The sequence below is a fragment of the Agelaius phoeniceus genome, chromosome W, assembly GCF_051311805.1.
Source record: "Agelaius phoeniceus isolate bAgePho1 chromosome W, bAgePho1.hap1, whole genome shotgun sequence".
Taxonomy (NCBI): domain Eukaryota; kingdom Metazoa; phylum Chordata; class Aves; order Passeriformes; family Icteridae; genus Agelaius; species Agelaius phoeniceus.
The window spans coordinates 24,223,263-24,241,997 of record NC_135301.1 but is presented as its reverse complement, the minus strand read 5'-3'; the positions used below and the strand labels follow the sequence as shown (position 1 = coordinate 24,241,997).

General features: G+C 42.8%; 1 protein-coding gene across 2 annotated transcripts in view; it reads right to left on the bottom strand.

Annotated features, from left to right (window-relative positions):
• The window catches only part of LOC129133607 (zinc finger protein 131-like), a 31,325-nt gene extending 17,076 nt beyond the window's left edge, over positions 1-14,249 (bottom strand). Inside the window, exons 1-5 of one of the 2 annotated variants that reach the window (XM_054653245.1) lie at positions 14,123-14,246; positions 9,604-9,705; positions 7,817-7,961; positions 3,796-4,153; positions 3,471-3,693 (exon numbers count right to left, since the gene is read on the bottom strand). In XM_054653245.1, the coding sequence (XP_054509220.1) occupies positions 3,471-3,693; positions 3,796-4,153; positions 7,817-7,961; positions 9,604-9,705; positions 14,123-14,246 (952 nt within the window). Of the gene's footprint in view, positions 1-3,470; positions 4,154-7,816; positions 7,962-9,603; positions 9,706-14,122 lie in introns of both variants that reach the window. The other variant, XM_054653246.1, reaches the window with a different exon arrangement.
• Positions 14,250-18,735: the final 4,486 nt, after the last annotated feature.

The window sequence follows — 18,735 nt, the reverse complement described above, 5'->3', positions numbered from 1 at the left end:
GACACAGTGAGTACATCTGACTTGAAATATTGTTGCCCTCTTTTTTTTTTTTCCCAGCACCGCTTCCCTGTTGTTCGGGAGCCCAGAGCCAGCGCATGTGGTGCCACCTGGGACTGGGACCATGCCTCACCGGACCCTGGCCTGCAGTGTGGTGTCTGTGGCTACTCCTGTGTGTTAGGCTCCAGGACTTCGTTTTGCTGCAGATTCTACACTGCAAGCCTGCTCGTTTTTTCCCTGTTTCTCAGCCATTTGGGGGTCCAGAGCCAACGTGTGGGGTGCTGCCAGGGCTGGGGCTGCCCCCACCGGGCCACTTCTCGGCACAGTAGCCCGACATTGCTACCAAGCCCTGCCCACCTCCCCAGAGTGTGCCAGCTGACAGTGGGGGTACCAGAACCAACTGCTGCCTGTGAGCTTTGCAAAAGGAGCAATCTCCTGTCCTCCTCTTTGCTCGAGCTCCCACCACCACCGCCTGAAGATGTTGCCAAGCTTGTGTCAGAGCGCCCCCTGAAGCCACAGAGGGCAGCCTCTCTGCCCTGCTAGAAGCAAAACAGTGCCCCCTGCCGGTTGTGGTTGTAACTACACCCAAGGGAAAAATTACCAGGCAGGAAAACTTGTTATTGTTTTTGTTGTTTGTTCTGATTTCTATTTATAGTTAATTTGCCAGTAAAGAAATGTTATTCCTTTCCCCACAATTTTGCCTGGAAACCCTGTATTTTGAAGTGATAATTTGGAGGAAGGGGATCATCTTTTCCATTCCATGAAGATTCCCACCTTTCTTGGCAGACATCTGTCTTTTAAACTGAGACACTTGGCTATGAAAAGCTGAGAGAATTGGGATTGTTCAGCCTGGAGAAGAGAGGCTCCAGCATGACCTAACTGTGACCTTCCAGGTCCTAAAGGGAGCTGACAAGAAAGATGGAGAGAGACTATTTTCAAGGGCCTGGAGTGAGAGGACAAGGGGGAATGGCTTAAAATTGAAAATAAGTAGGTTTAGATTAGATATTAGGAAAAACTCTTTGCTGTAAGGAGGGTGAGGCCCTGGCACAGGTTGCCCAGAGAAGCTGTGGCTGTCCCATCCCTGGAAGTGTTCAAGGCCGGGTTGGACAGGGCTTGGAACAACCTGGTCTAGTGGAAGGCACTCATGGCAGGAAGGGCTGGAATGAGATGAGCTTTAAGGTCTCTTCCAATCCAGGCCATTCTATGATTTTATGAATATTACAGAACAAAACACACCACAAACCTTCACCTGCTCTGCAATCTCATCACATTTAAAGTTACTTGAAGCGAGGCACTGCCCAGTTAAGGACAGATTTATTCTATTTTTACCCAAATTCTTCAACAATCTTCATATTCTGCCTAACGTATCTGAAACTGACAATTCAAAGACAGCAGTGGCAATATCCAAAGGCCAAAAAGACATTGAGTGACTTCTTGCACAGTAAAAATCAATGCAGTGACTTCAGCAGCAGCAATGGAAAACAGAGAGCGTATCAGCCTGCCTCTAGCTTCAGAAGTACACTGGTGAGCTGGTAACTGAACTCCTCTGCTAAAGGTGACAACTTGCTTCTCTTCCCCTGGGGTGTCATTAAACTATGAGTTTATAAAATGTCACTTAGATAAGACTAAAGAGGGAGGGTTCTTGACCTGATCTAACAATTAATTTTTTTCCATTTACGAGAACAGGCCAGATTTCACTTGCCAATCATAAGTAACTCACAGGACAGAAATTCTGATCTAAGATAGTCCAATATTTTGTTGGACCTTTATAATCCTGCAGCCACAGGAAGGGGATTGCCCAAAATAAATATTTTTTAACCCAAAGACATTCATAATAACACAGTGACTTCTATTTGCCCAATATGTAAGAAATACCAGGGAATTCACCCATAACCATAAAGCTGCCATATCATTGTTTAGATTTGGTTTAGAGAGATATAGTAAGGTTGTTGGGATTTTTTGTTTGGGTGTCTTTCTTTTTTTCTCCCCCAGAAACACAAAGGCAGGCATTTATCAAATGAACTTCTTGGGATCATTTATTCATGGTATGTAAATAGAGTCCATTTATTCACTCCCATGGAAGATGTTATTTGCAGTTCAAAGTACACTACCTGTGAAACATATTTTGCATTCATGAGGAATGACAAAGACCTTGATGAATTTTTCTCAAGAAGTTTGTATAATCCGAATACAAATTACTTCAATTACAGAGTTTTCAGACATGGGCTGATTAATTTGGCTGCTTCAAGCCCATCACTGGAACGGGAAGTAATTAGATTCCATGGTGATACTTGCATCAATACATATTTAGAATGTACTCTGCACCTCTTGTGATATGCTAAGTTGCTTCATCCCTAAAATCCTTCTGTCACAACAGCAATGAATATACTGTTATATTTGGCTTATTCTGTTAATCCAATCCTCCACAAACTTCTCTGAAAAGACTTTTGTTAGGTAGCTTGCATTTGGCTTGGTCATAATGGAGAAACACTCCGGGCTTCATAGGGAAGAAGGATTTGCCAAAGAGTTTTCATAAATGCAACTTTTAAGGGGCTATTTGGAGTACATTTGATGCAGTGTCATATACAGATACAAAGAAGTTCCAATTAAAAGGCTTTTGCAACAGCAAGCTGGAAAAGAAATAAGACTGCTACCCTCTATTAAATTCTTACTGATGATTCATGACTGATATATCAAAAAAATATGTCTGAAAGATCAGGACAACATATATTTTACATTCAGAGAGCTATCTATATAATATTCAGTGCCTATTCAGATAGTACAGACTTTTCAGTGACATGAAGAAATAGCGTCTTAACCTCCCATATTACATAGAAGAAACACAAGCAATTTTGGACTCAAAAGATACTGTTCAAAGAGGCAGATTTTACAGTAACAAGTCTACTATAGTCACAAGAAATGTTTTGCTGAGCTAATTAACAAAAAAAATGAAATCAGATGAGATGTCAAGAGGAAGGGGGTACTTTATGCCTAATGCATTATTAGGCATTTGCTCATATGTTCTGTTAGTAAAAGAAACTTTAAAATATATATTCCACTGAGAAGCTCATGGTTTAGATCATATTTCAACAGAAACATTTACTAGTAGAATTGTGAAAACAAGAGCATGTCATGGCAGCTCCTCAGTTTGGTACTTTTCAAGAAAAAAACATGCTTTAAGAAATTATTTTGAAAGTAATATTTTAGGATTTAATAGACTGAAAAGAGAAGCTTTCTGGTTTTAGGCATCTATTTTTAACCACCTCAATTCCTCAAAGTTTATATCAACGTAAAACAAACAAACAAAAAAACAAAAACCAAACCAGCATTTTAGTTGCAACTACAAGCCAAGTATTTCTAGCACTCAGGACTCATGCATTTTCTTCAGCATATTTTCTATTTCCCCAAAATATGTAAAACCTCAAAATGCTAGACCCAAAGCCACAAGAACAGGACCATATCAGTGTTCTTACCTGTGTGCTTTCGGAGGTGCTCTTTAAAATGTCCAAAGTGATCAAACTGCTTATCACAGTATTGGCATATATGTATTTTCTTGCCAGGTCTTTGCTTCTTGCTAGCACCACCTTCATCAAGGTGGTGACAGGTGAGGTGTTGTTTCAAAGCACTCTCTCGTAGGTAGCTTTTATTGCATAGATCACACTTGTAACTCTCAGCAGAGTGTGTTTTCGTGTGTTCCTTAAAATGGTAAAACAATTTAAATGAACGGTTACATTTTTCACAGTGGAATAAATTCTTCACATGCGACACTTGAAGTTCCACAAGTTCAATATCTTCTACCTGTTTGCATGAGGGATCAGTTGCACCACCTTCTTCTTGAATCCGGCATTTTGTCTCTCCTTGACGATACTTACTGGTGATATCTGCCAAAAGAGCCAAAGCAGATTCATCTGATGTTCCTGTTGTATGTATGTACTTTATAGATTGCTCTGCAGAAGCTACTTCAAGTGTTTCAATGCTGTCATCTTCCACTTCAATCGTCCCTTCAGCAATCTCAACCTCAATTTCAACAGGCTCTGATTCTGCAGATGGCAGTGCTTCTGTGATAACATTAGATGTTTCAGCAATCTTCCTCTTTTTTGCTTTATTTTTACCTTGTCTTTGATTTGATTCTAAGGGTGATGAATTTTCTTTGTTCCTGCAAAACATTTACATAAACATAGTTAAGATCCATAAGCACTTACATAACAATCCCTGCCTGACGCTGAGCTTCTGCATTAAACACTAGCTAGATGTTTCTCAAAGAAGCTGAATGATGAGTGGCCACATAACCTGCACCCATTTCAGATGTTAATTTGTCCTTAATCTATACTCTGTAGAGCTGTAGAACAGCACAGTTAAAGTTGTGGAGCCTTTAACACAAGGTTATTAAAGTGTTTTAAATGGCTCAATTTGAATGATACAAAGCACCTATCAAGAAGAAAGGCCAGTTAGCCTAATGGCATAGGTTTATACAAGAAATGCAAAATGCTGTATTTTGGCCTGCCTACTCAGAAATAAGATTCAAGTTCTTCCTACACTATTCACCTCTCAAGCTCTGGAGTGCATGAAACTGCCTGAAGCACTTAGAGCTTCTTACAAAACACTACAGCTGTGACTTCACACAATGATTATTATAACACCTTGTACTTTAGGAAAACACACAGCTAACAGTTGAAGTAAAAAAGAAAAACGTCACTGGGATGTGAAAAGAGTATTTTAATTTAATTTATCTGGGCTTAAGCACAGCTTCCAGCTCTGTTCTTCTTTTCCTTGCACCATAAATACAGAACCCCCTTCCTCCAAGATGTCAGAGATAGCATCCCATCTCAAACATGGACAGAGTTGACTGGGTGTCTCAGTTTGGAGACAAATTCTAGGAGAAAAATGCTGTAAAATGAGTTTTTCTCTCTAAAAAGAGAGGGCTTCAATAACTCCCATTTCTTCTGCCAATGAGAGAAATGGATACCAGGGGATGAAAGTGAAAAAAACCCAGAAAACTGTTTATTAACAAAGCAAGATACCCACAAAGCACAGGAAAAAAAAAGAAAATTGAACTTTACACCCCACTCCCACCTTGCTGCGTGGCTGAGAGGCAACGATGGCGACTGCCCTTTGTCAGTGGAGGAGAAAAGAGTTCACAAAGCAGCAGGGAATCTGCTGGATTTCTGGTGTGGGTCTTCTCCTCTCAGCCGGCAAAGTTGGTGGAGTTTAATGTCCCTTCTTTGGCTGTCTTGGTCTTTCTGGGGTTCAGACCAGGCAGGGCCACCCCACAGGCTCCTCAGGCAGGAGAAAAAAAACCAAACCACAAACCCAAAAAAAACCTGCCAAAAGGATTTGCCAGTGAAAAGCCTCCAGGCCAGGGGAAGGAGAAAAAAACAGAAAAAAACCCAGAAGCTTCTTGCCTAAGTTGGCGAAAATTAATCCAGCAAACAAGTCGATTAAGTAACAATCCGTGTAGGCACCAACCACTTCTGAGAGAGATAGCTTGAACAGAGCGCCGCGCATGAGCCCAAGGCTTCCTGCCCCACCCTCTGAGTCCATCTTAAAACTACAGAAGTTGTTTTCTGGGCATAAAGCAGACAGGGAATAAAGCATCATCATAAAATCACCCCAAGACACTGGGGCAATGCTTTCAAGTCACACACTCATGATTATCCACAGCACTTACGTGCTGGAGGTTTATCTACTGATTATCAGTTTTGAAAATGAGTGGCTATCTTCCCCTCAAATCAGACTGCAATCAGAGTACTTTGTACCTTTACCTTCCTTTGCAGCCTGATAAATCCTTTTATGTAACCTACTCCCTATCACTTTCAGGTTTTCTAGCAATAGGGGTGATAAGGTTTTCCTCCAGTTTTGGTATGTCATACAGTAGAGATGTGTGGCTAATGACCTAATGCAGGATACAGCTTATTAAACTGCACTTTACTATATTCAGACACAGGAAGACACAGCAGCTAAACTTAAGTTTCATCTAGGACATATTTCTGATGCCTAGAATGTGACAGTTACTTTGCACATTACTGCAAGGAGCTCCAGGAACACATACAAAAATAATAATCTGCTCAGCAAAGAGGAGACTACTGTCCTTGAGTACATTGTGTGGCTCAGGTGTGGAACTGAATGAGGATACACACATACAATACACTGTACCTCAAGGAATAACATAGTTGTTTTCTTTCATGTCTAGATTATGTGCTGTGCAACTCTGATGCATTACGCAAATGGTTAGTTTTATAATAACCTCTACTTTAGCTGAAGTTTCTGATGCTTGCCCCTTTTAATCAAAGCTCAGCTAGAGGCACTGTATTGCAATTTGTCCCCTTCCTACTATGAAGGAGAGAACTGAGACTGAGTGGTACTCAAGTTTGTTTTTCTAACTGAAGACACCCACCCAAATATCTATGAACAATGGAAATAATTCTAAGAATAGACTGGCTTGCACCATGTGTGTGTTAAGCCAAACATTTATTTCCTTGTAACATAAGAATTACAGCATTTACTAGTGCTGCATAACCAACAAACATTATACATTAGTGGGAATTAATTGCAGACTAGACAGTTTAGCTTGATGGACTGATCTGAATCCTGGTTAAACAGCTCTACCAGTGTACAGAGACTCAAAGTGATACCAATTAGAACACAGTTTTTCGATTTCAAGTGTCTTAAATTTCTCAAACAGACAGCAATGGTCTGCTTTTCCCTAAATGAAAAAAAAAAAAAAGTTCTTAGTTCTTTTGGTGATACCATGTTTAATCTCAATGTCAAAAAAGGGTATTGTTGGGGTTGGAGAGTAGAACTAGAAATGCACAAACCTATATTTTCTATCAAAAAAATACAACATAGTTATTCAGCTCTGCTACCAATCAACAGAATAACTTGATTCCAAAAAACAAAAAAAACACTGATGTTGAAAAACAAGTTTCCAGGGTACCATGTCATGGAGGTTTTGTTTGTTTGGCTACTAGAGGAACTCCATGTCAGAGCCATTCTCCTTAGCTTAGTGTGTCTATGGGTAGATAAAGAAGAAACAACAGTCTTTCCTTAGCCTGAACAAAGACCTTTCAGCATTCTAGAAGAGAAAGCAAGGATAACTGTAATGCTGGGAGTTATTTATTGCCACTCCTCCTGCTTCATGACAGAAGAACAGTATAGCATACAGAAGAAATGAGAACGTGACAGCACTTTGTGAAAGAGAAGGAAGAGGAAGAAAAATAGCATGATGGGAATGGCACCTGCTTTTCTCAGGTTGGAGTTTGGTAATGAATTACAGTTCCTTGTACTGGATAAAAGGTGCTAGAGCAACATTTGATTAAGTACTGATCCCATATAAAACCAATTATAACAACTACATTTGTTCAAGAAGTTTGAGACACTAAATTTGCAACAATAACCTTTAAAATCACTGCCTATTCTCTTGAAAGCAGAAAGCTGCATGAAATCAAAGGAGTAGTTCAAACTTGTTAATGTGGTCTAATTACCTGAGAGATATCATCACTGTACAGCCAGCTGTCAATCAGGTGCAGGCAGTCAGTATAGAAGCCTGGTATTAGTTATCACAAAGTCACAGCCCTACAATGTCTGCAACATTTACCAGCCATGTCACTTGTCATCGAGTTCTAGCCCAAAGAATGTGACATTCATTTGTTTAGCTTGTATAATTCTGACCCCTATCTTATAGTAGAAGAGTATACAATACCACATGAGTTTAGGAGGTTTCAGGATAAAGAAGAGCACTGGAAAATACTGGCAGCTCTCATACAAGGATTCTTAAGACTCTACATTTCAGTGTTGGGAAGAAAAAGGCTTATGTGTTTACCTGATTTCAAGTGCTTTGATAGCTTCTAACATCTGTAGATACTCAGCTGCTTTCCAAACATCATTTGCTTCTTCCTCACCTTGGACCATTAGTTTTGCTGTATAGGTGAACTCAATTAGGTGACGAAATGCCATGTTACTTACACCTGTTTACAAGCAAGAAAAACAGTCTCTTTTAACAATTCCTCAGTCTTTCACACTTGCCTGTTCACAGTACTCCAATAGCCAGTTTCAAGAAGATGCCACCCTTGAAAGGCTCACATTGGAATAAAAAGTCTAGTATAAAAACAGGTGAATGTGGAACAACTACAGTCATTCCATGACAAAGATAAAAAGGATAAGATGGACAAAAAGCTACTTGTATAAAATAAAAAAGTTCAAATTTAAACATAAAAATATGATCTCTCTCAAGAGATCTCTGAGCAGCAAGTTATTAGAAGTTGCGTTGCTCCAGGAAATTTCTTACCTACTAGGAAGGTATTGCTCCACATCTATCCTGTTCTTGCATCCCAGCAAAGGTATCTTTTTATTTTAAATTTTTCTTCAGGGGAAGTTTTTTTTCCCAGTGGTAATAGATACCTGTACTGGTTTTGGTTGGGACAGATTTAAATTTCTTCATTGTAGCTAGCATGGGGCTATGTTTTGGATCTGTGCTCAATCATAGAATGGTTTGGGTTGGAAGGGACCTTAAAGATCATCTCATTTCAACCCTCTGCCATGGGCAGAGATACCTTCCACTAAACCAGGTTGTTCCAAACTCCATCCAACCTGGGCTTGAACACTTCCAGGGATGAAAAATCCACAACTTCTCTGGGCAACCTGTGCAGGGTCTTGTTACCCTCACAGGAAAGAATTTTTTCCTAATATCTAATCTAAACCTACTGTCTGTCAGTGTGAAACCATTCCTTCTTGTCTTGTCACTCCAGACCTTTGCAAATAGTCTCTCTCCATCTTTCCCGTAGACTCCCTTCAGGTAGTGGAAGGCCCCAATTAGGTCACCCTGAAGCTTTTCTTCTCCAGGCTGAACAATCCCAATTCTCCTAGCCTTTCCTCATAGCAGAGGTGCTCCAGCCCTCTGATCATCTTGGTGACCTCCTCTGGACTTGCTCCAAGAGGTCGATGTCCTTCCTGTGCTGAAACAGTGTTGATAACACACTGCTGTTTCAGTTACTGCTGAGCAACACTTACACAGATCCAAGGCCTTTTCTGCTTCTCCCACTGGCCTGACAGTGAGCGGACTGGGGGTGTGTGGGCAGTTGGTAGGAGACACAGCCAGGACAGGTGACTCCAACTGACCAAAGGAATATTCCAAACCATATGACATCATGCTCAGTATATAAAATGTGTGTGGGAGGCAGGTGGAGGGGCCACTGCTAGGGGATTGGCTGGGCATTGGTCAGTTGGTGGCAAGCAACTGTTTTAATTTGCATCACTTGTCTTCCTTGGGTTTCTCCCCTCTTTTTTTCTCTTTTACTTATAATTTTCACAAAATTACTATTTATTTTTAATTATTAAACTGGTTTTATCTCAATCCACAAGTTCCTTTCTCACTTTTACACTTCTGATTCTCCCCCCATCCCACTGGTGGAAAATGAGCCAGCCTGGCTCTGTGGTGCTTAGTTGCCAGTCAGGGTTAAACCACAACATTACCTCACAACTCAAGAGCTGATATATAGAAAACTAATCAATATGATCAAGCATGCATTTAAGCCCATACCAGTGATACTACATTCATTTTGAGCATGAGCACACAACTCTGAAGGTTTTAATTTGCATGAATCAGACTACCTTCAATCTCCACCAAGGGCTCCTGAGTGAAATCTTGGAAGAATTTGTAGAAGAACTGGCTACAGGCAGCAAGAACAGCCTTATGAGCTTTGAAATGGTGACCTACAAAGAGAGAGAAAAAATTTGGTTTAGGATAACACCTTCTTCACTCATAGTGCAGAAAAAGTGCAGATGCAGAGAACAGCTGCAGAATCACCCAGTCTACAAATCTATTCCAGCAGCTCATAGTTACTCAGCATGTCTCTTTGTAACATGGGATACCACTGCAGCTAGCCTGTCCTATCTTATGCAGATCCTTGCTGACATCAGTGACCTTGTTGAAGCTCTTCAATTCAGTCAGCTAAAGGACTCACTCAAGAGTGTTTCTCTTTTCAAATATTTAAGTTGTGGGAAATTCCTGCTCAAACTTTTTCCTCTGTGTTCCAAGCTTGTTGTGGTTTGACACAGGCCAAATGCCAAGCACCCATGAAAGCTGTTCGCTCATCTTCTCTTGCTCTCAGTTGGGCAGAGGAGAGGGAAAAAAATTAACAAAGGGCTCATGAGTTGAGATGATGTATTGGTTTTGCATGACCTGGTTTTTGGTAGCAGGGGGGGCCACAGAGGTGGCTCCTGTGGGAAGTTGTTGGAAGCTCTCACCATGTCCAGCAGAGCCAATCCCTGATAGCTCTGAAGATGGACATGCTGCTGGCCAAAACTGGGCCAATGTGAGAAGTTGGTAATGCCTCTATGATGACATATTTAAGAAGAAAATCAAAGCAAAGTCACACAGTTTTTCTTCTAGTCAGAGAAGAGGAGGAGGTGAGAACATGTGAGGGAAAACAACATGGTGACACCAAGGTCAGTGGAGAAGGAGGGGGAGGAGGTGCTCCAGGCACCGGAGCCAAGATTCCTCTGCAGGCTGTGGTGAAGACCATGGTGATGCAGGCTGTCCCCCTGCAGCCCATGCATCCATGGGGGATGCAGAGATCCACCTGCAGCTCATGGAGGAGGTGCTCACACCAGAGTGGGTGGATGCCTGGAGGAGGCTGTGATCCAGTGGAAGACCCAGTGGAGAGAGGGGGCCCTTGCTTCCAGGCTGGAGCAGCCTGTCTTTGGAGGACTGCACCCTGTGAAGAGTGACCCACGTCACAGCAGTTTTGGGAGGATTGATTGCCCGTTGGGGGAATTCACATTGCAGCAGGTGCAGTAAGACTGCTGCCCATGAGAGTGGACCCATGCTGGAGAAGTTAATGGAGAACTGTCTCCCGTGGGAGGGACCCCATGATCTCACAGGGGAAGGACTCCTCTCCCAGAGCAGCAGGAGAAAGTCTCTATAATGAACTGACCCAAAAACCCCCATGCCCTGTCTCTCTGCACTGTCAGTAGGAATGGGCTGGGGGAAAAGGTGTTTTAAGGGCTTATTTTACTTCTCATTATCCTCCTCTGATTCTGTTAGTAATAAATTCACTTTGTACCTCTAAGCTGAGCCTGTTTTGCCCTTGAAGTGTTTTTCTCCTTGTCCTTAACTCATGAACCCTTAATTAATTCTTTTTCTCTCCTCTGCTCAGCTGTGTCAGCAGAGGGTGAGTGAGTGACTCTCATGGTTGCCTGGCGTTGGGCCAGTGTCAATCCACTACAGATGAGGATTGGGAGAAAACATTCCAAGGGCAAAACAGATTCAAATTTAAAGGTATAAGGTAAATTTATTATTAACAGAGTCAGAGGAGGACAATGAGAAGTAAAATAAGACTTTGAAACACCTTTTTTCCCTCCCAACCCCTCCCTCTTTCCCACCAACAGTGCAGGGAGACAGGGCGTGGGGATTTTGGTCAGTTCATCACCCAAGACCTTTTTCTGTTCACTCGGGGAGAGGAGTCTTTCCTCTGCTATGCCGTGGGGTCCCTCCCACAGGAGACAGTTCTCTGTGAACTTCTCCAGCATGGCTCCAATCTCACGAGCAGCAGTCCTGCCAAAATTGCTGCAATTTTGTCCCTGTCAGAGGCAAACAGTCTTTCTGAAACTGCTGCAGCATGGGTCACTAATTCACAGGGTTCAGTCTTCCAAGGATAGGCTGCTCTAGTTTGGAAGCAAGAGCCTTCTCTCTCTTTATCTGTGGAAGCACGGGCCCACTCTATTCAGGTCTCCTACTAGATCACAGCTTTCTCCAGCATCCACCCGCTCCAGCGTGAGTACTTCTTTCATGGGCTGTGAGTGGATCTCTGCATCCCCCGTGTACTTCATGGGCTGCAGAGGAACAGATTACCAGTCCTCACCACGGCCTGCAGAGGAATCTTGGCTCTGGGGCTTGGAGCACCTCCTCCCCCTCTTTTTTTCCACTGACCTTGGTACCGCCATATTGTTTTCCCTCACATGTCCTCACTTCCTCCTCTTCTTTGACTAGAAGAAAAACTGCTGTCCGTAAGTACCATTGCCAACAAGTTCCACCAATTCAAAGATTCCTGCAGGATCCCACAGCGCCAAAAGGTCAATCTTGTTTAGGTTCTGCACTGGGGAGTTGCTCGCCATGTTTGCGGCCAGGAGGCTCTGCTGCCACTATGTGGGCAGTGGCAACTGCTACGGCACTGGCGCTATTTAACACCTCTCTTTATGCGGGGCGCCGGGAAGAAGCCACTGCCGCCACCCCTACCCTTCTTCCCGCGGCACAGCTAGCTACGGGGGGCCAGCTAGGGGCGGCCAGGCAGGCAAGTCTCACCACAGGCTGCACCAAGATGGCAGCGGCCACGGCACCTCACCACCCCTGGAAAAACTGCACACGCACTGTTTTGATTTTCTTCACAAATATGTCATCACAGAGGCATTACCAACTTCTCTAATTGGGCCAGCAGCATGTCCATCTTCAGAGCCATCAGAGATTGGCTCTGTCGGACATGGTGGAAGCTTCTAGCAGCTTCTCACGGAAGCTACTTCTGTGGCCCTCCTCTGCTACCAAAATCTAGGCTGTGCAAAATCAACACAAAGCTCTCCTCAGATTTTGCTGCTCTTACATATGGATGTATTTAATCATCATTTCTGCCATCATAAAGATCCCTGAAAAACAAAATTGGTTTAGCTCTATTCTTCCTGTTTTCCAGACTGTTTATTCCCATCATGGTGTTGCCTTCTCCCTGGTCCAGGCATGAACATCCAGAAGGTTCCATGGGACGGAGGAAGGAGAACCAACATGTATTAGAACTACACAGCTGCACAAGAAAACAGTTTTGAGCTCAATACATGGATTTGGTAATACTAGAGCAGGAACAAATATTCAGGATAAGTTTTGTGCAAGTGCTGTCAGTGAAACTATGGTGATTCCAAATAATGATTTTTTTCTTCATTTGCTTAGTTTTTCTAATCCAGGCTCTGTAGGTCCCTTTTCTTTCAAGTGAATTCTTGCTATCCTTGTAAGGATCAGGTGGTACTCCTTTAGCTAGGTCTGTCCTAGTGGACACTGCCTATCTTCACTGAAGTGCTCATCCATTCTAAAACATGCTTGGGATAAGAAGCAATCTTAGGTGACCTATCAGACACCACCTTTTCTAATGAGATAATAAGCATTTGCATCTCCATCTTCCCTTTAAACTAATACTTATGTCTTTAGAACACACAGAAAAAGATAAGTGAGTTGTTCTACCCTATTTTAACTATAGATTAAAATAGTAGGCAGATACCCAAGAAGCAAGAAGTCGACCTTATTTCAAGCTGGTTTTTATTTTATTTTTTTTTTCCTTTTTAAATAATCAACCAATATTTGTACAACTTCAGCCCCTTGTTCGGAAGGGGCTCCCTACTCTCCCCCTCTACTCTGCTCTCATGAAACCCCACCTGGAGCACTGCATCCAGGTCTAGAGTCCTCAGCACAAGAACAAGAATAATGTGGACTTGTTATAGCAGGTCCAGAGGAGGCCACAAAGATGCTCATAGGGCTGAAACACCTCTCCTATGAAGACAGGCAGAGGGAATTGGAGCTATTCAGCCTGGAGAAGAAAATGCTTTGAGGAGACCTTAGAGCACCTTCCAATGCCTAAAGGGGGCTTAAAAAAAGAGTGACTTTTTACATGGGCAGATAGTGATAGGACAAGTGGAAATGGTTTTAAACTAAAAGAGGGGAGATTTAGATTAGATGTCAGGAAGAAATTCTTCCTTGCAAGAGTGGTGAGGCCCTGGCACAGGTTGACCCGAGAAACTGTGGCTGTCCCATCCCTGAAGTGTTCAAGGCTAGGCTGGATGGGCTGGAAGCAACCCGGTCTAATGGAAGGTGTCCCTGCCCATGGCAGGGGGTTAGAACCAGATGAGCTTTAAGGTCCCTTTTAGCCCAGGCCATTCTGGGATTCTATTAAAAGCAGAAACAAAATTATTAATCTCTGCTGGAGTCTGTTCAGCCCAAGATTAATAACTGAAACTGCAAGCAACTCACACACCAATACAGAGCCAAGAATGTTAGCAGCCCAGTTTGACAGTTGACCCATGACAAACCAAACAGCTTCCCAGCACAGCTTTCAGAATTCTGTGGGTACCAACTGGTTCTTAAGTGTATACATACCATCAACAATCAGTGTGATATCTGTAAACTGGTCTTGCTCACGTTGTTCATTGAGTCTATCCAAAATAACTTTATAGTGTTCAGGGAATTCCTGGATACATTCCATAATTTCTTCAGCTTCCATGGCAAAAGGATTAGTCTGCAAAAGATGTGGTAGGACAGTAAGAATACTGTGCCACTTAGAAAGTACTATGCACAGTCAGCTTATTATATAGACATGAACTAACTAGCACTTTTCAGAAACTAAAAAACCAATGGAAACATCAAACTGTCTTGGTAACAGGTTTACCTGATTTTAGCTGTTAGGTAGGAAACATGAGGGTTAATGAAGTATGGCTTTATTTATATGCAGTTTATAAACAGTTTTTTTCACTTTCCTCCAAGAAATTCCTTTCGTTGGGGGGAGGGAGTGCCAAGACCTGCCTTCTTCAGAGGAGACAATTTCAGAATGTTTCCTCCTAACTTGTCTCAAACCATGACAGCATGAAAAAACAGTCAAAGTTCGTAAATGCATTTCTTTATTCTACAAATTCAGCAAGGACCCACCTCCCTCAAAGCAAATACTGCAGGGGTGTAACATCTCCACAGCTAACTATTCTCCATCTTGGCAACATAATGTCATAATCTTTATAGTTACTTCTTGCAATTTTATCAATCCTCTTTGTGAAAGAATGGTTCTAAAATTTTTCGTACTTAAGTCACATTTTGTATCTAGTAAACGCAAGATGTTTACTTCCTTTAAATAAGGATGTAATAAAACAACACTTTTCAGCTTCTGGGTACAGAGGAGTGTCCAGGGATTTAATGTGTTGTCACACCTGGGAGCAAAGAGCTTCTTATTCACCCAGGCTTCTTACACTTCTCCCCCTACAAGGTGAAATATTCTTTGCCAACTTTTAAAGAGACATATAGGCTTGTAATCTCATGGTTATTCCTCCCTTACTTATACAACAAACATAGCTGGAGGTGGGAGTTGCAGAGATCCTCAAACTTCAAAAAGTTTAGCAGAAGTCTGTGCCTGTGGATGAGACACAGAGGGTGTACTGCTGATGCAAAAGAATCTCTGGAGAGAGTTCAAATGCTTCAATGAAAGCATTTTACAAATTAACTCTGGGAAAAATTACTTCAGATCTGTGCAGCAGCACTTATCTTCAACTTCCACATTCACATGGCTCACACTGAGAATGCCACAGAAAAAGCAAAGACATTTCAAAGTCACATTAATGCAGAAACTTTGTTTCTTGTCATAGTCTAACTCACTTTGAAGAACATATGGTTTCTGAAAGAAGATGATCATTAGGCTTGAATGACTTTTATAGTGAAGGGTATGTCTCAAATTCCCTTATTTTTGTACTTAGTATGGACAAAAGGAAGAAAGTTAGGAGAGCTGCTAGTATCAAACCAAACATTGAATATAGAGATGGAAAATTAAGGTGTGGCTAAGAAGCAGTTTTCTTTAGACCACTAGAAGAAACTAGATAGCAAGTGTTCCCTAACTTGTACAGATTTTTGTATGTGACTGGAATTGAAAAGTCCTGAGCTGATGCCACCATGCTTGATAACACCCCTGAGCAGATGTGTAAATTCTACCTTGCTTCCAACAAACACATACTGAAGAGGAATTACCTGGTTATGATAAAAGCAAAGTTATTGTACGACATCAGGTAAAATAAATTGTGGAATTCCTATTTTTACCACAAAACACACTTTCTTGCATCTCAGAAAAACTGTCCCATGGAGAAATCATTTTGCCAAGAGATGGAAAAGAGCAGAAGCAACAGCTTATGGAAGTCTAGTTTTATCTGCTATCACTGCTTTGCCAAGCAGATGCTGAAATACATATCAGGATCTTGAGAGGGCAAAAGAGAAAGTGAGGCTGAAGGAAAAGAATGCTGCTGCCTTCACGTCATCTTTAATGATGGCTCTAAGACAGATGATCAGCATCTTTCTTCCATCCATCATTCCATAAAGTTTCATGTAGAAAGTTGTGAGCCATTTACTTCACTGTTTAATTTTCTTGCCCACTTTTGACATATTGTACATTGATAGATGACTTGCAGTTAAAAGTGTAATTCCCTAAAAGTTAAACCAAACAAAATTTCAAGCTCAAATCTCATTTTTTCCACCTATCCAGAATTTACTTCCAAATTGTGTTTATAGGGAGATCTTACACCCCCAAAATAACAGAGCAAGCCCCCAATCAAAAAAATTTTTAAAAGTTTCAGTCTCTCAGAACACTAAAAATCACAAATAAAAAACAACTTATGATAGATAATTTGTCCTGAATTAACACAAGACTAGTAAAAAAAAGTTAATTTATCGCCCATCTAAATACAGTTGCAGCATTCATTGAATCTTCTCATTTCAAACTCAGTGGTATTGCAGAAGAAAGCCCAACAGAACAGCATATGTTCAATGAGAGCATGACTACTTTGGAGCAAGAAATGAAATGCAGTCCTCAGTGAAAAACCAAGATACCAAGGAAGGCAGACAGAAGCGATCCAAGTAGACACTTAGATGCAGATTCATTTATGAGTGATGAAAACTGGATTAATTCCATTATTTACGTGGATTTTTCAGTAGACCCAGTTGACTACTGACTTAACCTTATTAACTTCTGACACTAGATGCATCTCACAATATGCACACAATTAACAATTTTTTTCTTATAAATCTACCTCAATAAAGCCATCTTATTACTTCCACCCTCCTGGACTTCAACAGGAATTCCTCTTATTCCAGGCACAAGATATTTGTTTTCTTTGTTTATATGTATTGTATGCAAATGCAGGCAGGCAAAGCAGACAACACAGAACAGCAGACTGAGCACTGGCCAAACCCCTGCCATCTCATTGTAGCCACATCAGGAAAAGAAAATGAGGGGTGTTTGGTCGGTAACAGCAGTAGTTGCTTGAAAATAACACAGACATGAGAATTTCTTGTGCGCTTTTCTATTTATTTTTCTTCAAAGATAGCAACCACAGAGCAAGGACACAAGCCAGCCCCTCAGTTCCCTCTCAATCACATACAAGGCCTCGCTATCGCTAAGACAGAGGTGACCAAGGCACCCACGCCCTGACAAGTAGGGCAGGGCATACATTGGGGTGTCGCACTTTCAACGGGCAGAAGCCTCACGTTGTCCATAGCAGCTGAGAGGCAGAACTGCGACCCGCCGCCAAAACCCCTTGTAGTTCCCGCTGGCTCGAGTCAGCGCGAAACTCTCGAAAGCGAGGCCGAGGCCCAGCCCTGTCAAAGCCCCTCACAGCCCCGCGGACCGCCGCAGCCCCACTGGCGGGCGCTGACAGTAGTCTGCGCGAACCCCGCCAATCGTAAGGCGGCAGCAGAGCCCGCCTCAGGCGGAGAAGCAAATGTGCGTCCGCCGAGTCTCAGAAGTGGCAGAAAGGCCTAATCGGTGCTAAGTGCCTGCCGGGCACGGGCACGGGCACGGGCATTCCGAGAGAGGTGTGCGCAACCACCGGCAGGCGCAAGTATCCCACAAGGGCTCCCCTGAAGAAGAGACCCAACCAGTGCCGGCCCGAACCATGCGTTTAGCACACCGCCACCTCATTAGTCGTTATTACGTCATCAAAGGGCGCATTAAATCGATTCCTTTTCAATTCCCGGCTGGGTCACACTCTGGAGGCAGTTCTGCTGGGTAACTCACCGTAAGGAGCCCCTCACCCTGCCGCGCTTGCTTTGCCGTTACCGCTTCCTGCTCCCCTACACGGTGAAAAGCAGGGCAGGCGCCGGCCAATCGCTACTCGCATTCCCGGCTTGCACAGCGTGCGGAAGTGACGATAGGGCCACCTTTCACACGACAGGGTGCGCAGGTAGTGAGGGACGTGGTTCGACTGCTCGGAGCATCCTGAGAGTTGTAGTATGGGATGTGTGCGTGTGTCAGCACCGTATGGCTGCGGGTGGGTAGCGGCCGTTGGGGGTGGGTGACGTTGCCGTGAGGCGCCGCAGCCAGCCGGGTTGAGCCTGGTAACGGCGGGGGGAGGGGGCAGGGGGGCTACTTCCCCTAGGATCGGCCCGCTTCCGTGTCGCTAGCTCTCTTCGCAGGGGAGCAGGTCGTGCTGATATAAAATTTCAACAGCCAAACCGAATTTTATTTCTATATCTTTTATTTTAAAGAAAGCAAGCAAACAGCGCTAGGTGGCCGGGGAGTCACCGCTCCACTCACGGCACACACCACTTACAAGTTCGGTAAAGTATATATACTGTTTTTAAGCCTACAAAGCATTTTCCAGTGTGCTTGTGTTAGTCCAAATCAGCAAATATCAATAAGCTGGGATCAGCAATTTCATAATCTTTCCAGGTGGTTGTTGGCTTCCGGTCCTGCTTGTAGTCTGGAGGGAGGCCCTTCACCAGTGTCTGCTAAATAATTTTAGTCTCGTACAAGTGCATCAAGCTTTTTGTTATACATAAGCATTTAGTCACTTTGTTGCAATATCCCTTAGCTTTACCACAGCTTCCTCTATTTTATTCTAAGCATTAGTCGTTTTTGCCACCTCATCTCTTGACTCTACTATACTTTTTTTTTTTGTTCAATGCTTTATTTGGCTTTTCGGTCAGAAAGTTTCAAAACTGTTCTTTGTAGTTATCCCAGGGAA